The sequence below is a fragment of the Gracilinanus agilis genome, chromosome 2 (assembly GCF_016433145.1).
Source record: "Gracilinanus agilis isolate LMUSP501 chromosome 2, AgileGrace, whole genome shotgun sequence".
Taxonomy (NCBI): domain Eukaryota; kingdom Metazoa; phylum Chordata; class Mammalia; order Didelphimorphia; family Didelphidae; genus Gracilinanus; species Gracilinanus agilis.
This window is the reverse complement of record NC_058131.1, coordinates 639,525,987-639,530,717: the sequence shown is the minus strand read 5'-3', so window position 1 is coordinate 639,530,717 and position 4,731 is coordinate 639,525,987. Positions and strand designations below refer to the sequence as shown.

At 37.9% G+C, this 4,731-nt stretch overlaps 1 protein-coding gene across 1 annotated transcript; it reads right to left on the bottom strand.

Annotated features, from left to right (window-relative positions):
• Window positions 1-1,112: 1,112 nt before the first annotated feature.
• On the bottom strand, window positions 1,113-4,101 carry LOC123234278 (interferon-induced protein with tetratricopeptide repeats 5-like). Its single transcript, XM_044660199.1, has 2 exons — window positions 4,052-4,101; window positions 1,113-2,553 (listed from the first exon to the last, which is right to left on the bottom strand). Exons 1-2 carry the CDS (start codon window positions 4,099-4,101, stop codon window positions 1,113-1,115), a joined length of 1,491 nt encoding a protein of 496 aa, XP_044516134.1.
• Between the last annotated feature and the right edge of the window lie 630 nt (window positions 4,102-4,731).

Below are 4,731 nucleotides of genomic sequence, written 5' to 3'. Positions count from 1 at the left end.
TCTGTTTTCTCTTAATATTTACATTTGATAAAAAAAAAATAGTTTTGATCTGGGAGCTGGCTAAATTTTTTTTCCTAGCTAGAAGATCCAGAAATAACTTGCTTTTATTTATTCTTATGTTTCCCTGGCTAGAAGATCCAATATCATTTTATAATGAATGCTATGTATAAAGAAATATGCATTTTTCACTTCTACTGAACACTAGCAACTTTCTACTTATGCTAGATTTGGGGGCCAGGTTTATTGTTATTTTTAGGTTTAGGGTATAGTGTGAAAATTCTCAGAGGCAGTTTTTTTTCCATATTTTCAGAAGTTTGTTTTCAAATCATCTTGACACTGGTTCATAGTCTGATTAATGGTTCAAACTTAAAAGACTTATGCACATTACTATTTATGCCCCAAGACAACTGACCAAATGGTAGAAGAGAATACTCTGCCCTCCCTCACCTCCTCACCTTGCTATACTGGAATCTGGAAATCTCAGAAGAGAAGAAGACCTGGGAAAAGAATCCAAGTGATGGCTGGAGTCCCACAAGTCATGCTTTTGGACCACAGTTCCTCCAGTTTCCTGGTCCTAAGTCAACAGATAACAGGAGGCAAGTCCAGTCTTTGGGAATCAATCAGAGGAGTTGTCTGTGTTTTCTCAGTAAGAGACTCAGATACCTGTCTCTCAGCAAGGTGCTAAAACTACATGTCCCCTTTTTGACTAATATCTGAGCCTTATAATGTGCTATGCATGTAAAGTAATAAGTAAAAAAAAATTATAAAAAGGTTTAAAAAATGGTTTTTGTTCATTTGTTTCAGTCATGTCCAACTCTTGATGACCCCATTTGGGATTTTCTTGGCAAAGATCCTGGAATGGTTTGTCATTTCTTTTTCCAGATCATTTTATAGGTGAGGAAACTGAAGCCAACAGGGCTAAGTGACTTGCCTAGGGTCACACAGCTCATAAGTGTCTAAGGCTGGATTTCAATTAAGGTCTTCCTGACTCTAGCCCAATGTTCTGTCTACTGGGCCATCTAGCTGCCCATACTTCAGAGTATGTTTAAAAAATATTAAAAAATTTTTATTTGTTTAATAACTTTAAAAAACATACTCTAAAATGTGGGATTTTAAATGGAGAGGCGCAGCTCTAACAGGGCACTGATATATTCAGTGTTACTAGGATCCTGCTTCAGGGCCTTTTCATAATATTGTAAAGCTTCTTCCTTTTCTCCCTTCAGCTTGTGAATGAAGCCAAGAGCTCCCAAACTCTTTGTATCTAAAGAATTCTGACTTAGCCGTTTGGCAGCTAATTTCTGTAAAGCCCCTACAAGTTTGGTGCAAGACTTGGGATTTATCTTTATCCCTTCTAAATAATGGTAAATGGCGACATCTTGAGCCTTCCTGCTATGTTCCAGGAAGCGGCCATAATGGAAATGGGCTTGTTGCTTCTCCTCTTCTCTTACATGCTCCAGGCCCAGGACTTTTTTAAATATCTCCTCTGCATCACTAAACCGATTTGCTTCAGAGTACATATTGGCTAAATCTAAGTAAGCAAACACAAACAAAGGTTTTTGTTTAATGGCTGCTTCAAAATAAAATATAGCAGTTCGGACTAGCCTGTCAACTTCCTCTTTGTCCTTTCCCCTTGGCTTGTTTCTTGTGGCCTTTTTGATTTGGATCATTTGAGACCTATAACAAAGGCCCATTTGGTGATGGAGGAAAGCAGAGGTTGGTACCAGTCTGAAGGCTTTTTTTAAGAGCTCAATAGCCTTCTCTGGGTTGTTTTGTCGGCGGTAAAATTTTGCTGCATAGCGAAGGATATAGGGGCCAACTGGTACTTGGTCAAGGGCTTCCTTAATGTATTTTTCTCCTTTAGAGCTTTCATCTATATCCTGAAGCTTTAGTGCCAAGAGAACCTTCAGAAATGTACTTTCTGGATCCAGGCTAAGTGCCTTCTTCAAAGGGCTCAGAGAAAGGCTTTTACTATCAGTCCCATCTTTATGAAAGTCATCCATACGGTACATGACAATGGCAAATCCAGTGTTAAATTCAGGGTGCTCAGGGTCTGACTGCAGGGCCTTTTCAAAACAGGCTTTGGCCCTCTCATAATACCTCCCTCCAAATTTGAGCAGAGACCAGCCTTTTTCACAGTCTATCTCTGGAAGGTCAACCTTGTACTGGAAGGCACTTGACAGCTTCTTACAACTTGCTTCCACCTTGTCCAAGTAAGTCTGGGCTTCAGGAAGTCTGTCCATGTGATAATAGATCCAGGCATAGTTTCCCCAGGTCACGATGCTTCGCTTTTCCATTTGGTCAGCATAGTCCTGTTGAATGCTTCCTTCGGCATTTTTTAGGCTTTCTAAAGCCTCTTTATTTTGGCCATTCAGATGTTTCACATAGGCTAGTAGGTTGAAAAGTGAGACTTTGGATTTAATGGTCAGATATTCCAGCTGATCATCAATTCTTTCTTCTGTATAAGGTACTTCAATGTCTTCCTTCTGTAAGTTCCAAGTAAAGTGGCATTCCAACTTCAGCAAGAAATATTTTAAGGAATTCTTAGATGTTTCACTAAAAGAGAAGAAATCCAATTTAGTTTCAGCAGTATGAACAGAAAAAATTGGGACTCATAACCCCAAATGGCATTATTTAAACTAATTAATAACATATTATTATATAATACATAATATATAACATTAACTAATTAATACCATAATTAATAACAATAATAATTATAATTAACACCATATTTCAATTTTCCTTAAATTGTAGCCCTTATATTTCCTTCCACACTTTCCTCTCCTCCCCTCCCCCCCTTACTCCCACTATGACTTCTGACCATATTGGATATAGTCCCAGGCCTGAAGTCATGAAGACCTGAGATCAGATTGGATCTCAGACATTTAGCTATATGACCTTGGGCAAGGCACCATTAATTCCTTATTGCCTCAGCTTCCTCATCTGTAAAATGAAGTTAACAATAGCACCTACCTCCCCGGGTTGTGGTGAGGCTCAAAAGAAATAATAATTATAAAGCACTCAGCATAGTGCCTGGCAAATAGTAAGCCCTATGCAAATGTTAACTATTATTATTATTGCTAATTTCTTACTGTGCTAGTTTCTGGAGATACAAAAACAAAAATGAAGAGTCCCTGGCCTCAGAGGCATTTGACTTGGGGCAAGGAGAATCCAAGATTAAATATGTACATAGCCAAGGAAAAAAAAGTTTATAGCATTTTTGCATAACATAAAATGAAGCATATTATGAATATATTAGATACCTTTAAATTTTGTTTTTATTACTTTTACCTCAGACTTAGAAATTTCATAAATATACCTGTTATTTATTGACAAACTATTCTTGTTAAGCAGACAGGGTTGGGGGACCTGTTTTTTTCTATTTAGAACAGTTGATCCAATGAACGAATTGAGTACCACATAAAGAAATAGCTTATTTATTTAAGAAAAATTAAAGTTTTCCCTCACTAGATTTTAAAATTAAAGGCAAGAAATATAAAATTATATTCAACAAACATAATTTTAAAAAATCAGTTATGAACTAATGAATAGTCAATAGAAGGAAAAACAATTAGGGGGGTACTGGGGAGAAGGAAAGAGAATATTTTTCATTCTTGTTTGATATTTTGGTCTAGTCACTTTCTTCCTTTGGGCCTCTTCTCCAAAAATGTATCTGTCCTGCAATCTGAGGGAAAGGAAGACTGTGGAGTATGATGTGGAACAAGAGGTTTTGAAATGAAAAGAAAGGGAAGAAGGCCCTTCCAGGACCTCTACTGCAAATCTGTAAAATGAATGGTTTAAACTAGCTGGTGGTTTTTTTTTTTTCCTCTTCCTTCTTGAGTTCTCTTCCTTGTTTGATACTGTTGACCAAGCTCTTTTCTTACTACACTCTTTCCTCTGTAGGCAGGCTTTCATGATATTGCCTCCTTTTGTCTTTTCTAACCTAATTGCTCCTTATTTTGCCTTTGCTGGCCCATCATTGTATCATATCTTTTAACTCCAGGTGTTCCTGAAACTTTGCCTTGGACTCCTTCATCTTTTCTCTCTTTACCTTTTCTCCATGACCTCATCAGATACCATGATATAGAATTTAATGGTCATCTTTATGTAGATGACTCCCAGACCTATATATCTGACCTGTCTATCTCTTCCCTTAACTTCAGCACTGCATCACCAGCTGCCTCATGGGCATTTCCAACTGGGTGCTTCAGAGGCATCTAAAATAATAAAAGAGAGAGAGAGAGAGAGAGAGAGAGAGAGAGAGAGAGAGAGAGAGAGAGAGCGCCCTGGTATTTTCCCAGTTCTCTATCAAAGGCACCACCATTCTTCCATTCTCAATGGTTTGTAGCCTGGAACTGTTCTCATATCCTCTTTTATCCCGCCTATCCAGTCAATTGACTGATCTTGCTATTTCTACCTCCACAGTATCTCTTGAATTTGATTCATTCTTTCTCCTGATACAGCTATCACTTCACTTGAGGCCCTCATTACCTCCTGACTAAATTATCACTGCATCCTTCTCCAATTATCTCTGCATTCTTTTCCCCACTACAGTCCATCCTTTGTATAGTTGCCAAAGCGACTTTCTTTAATCGTGATCTGACCCACTCAATCAACTCCAGTGATGAGCAGACAAGGGTAGGTTATGATAGTACTGATGTAAGAAAAATCTGCATCTATGTGATCACAGATGCATGGAAATATAGGAAAAATATGTGAAGATTACCTAAA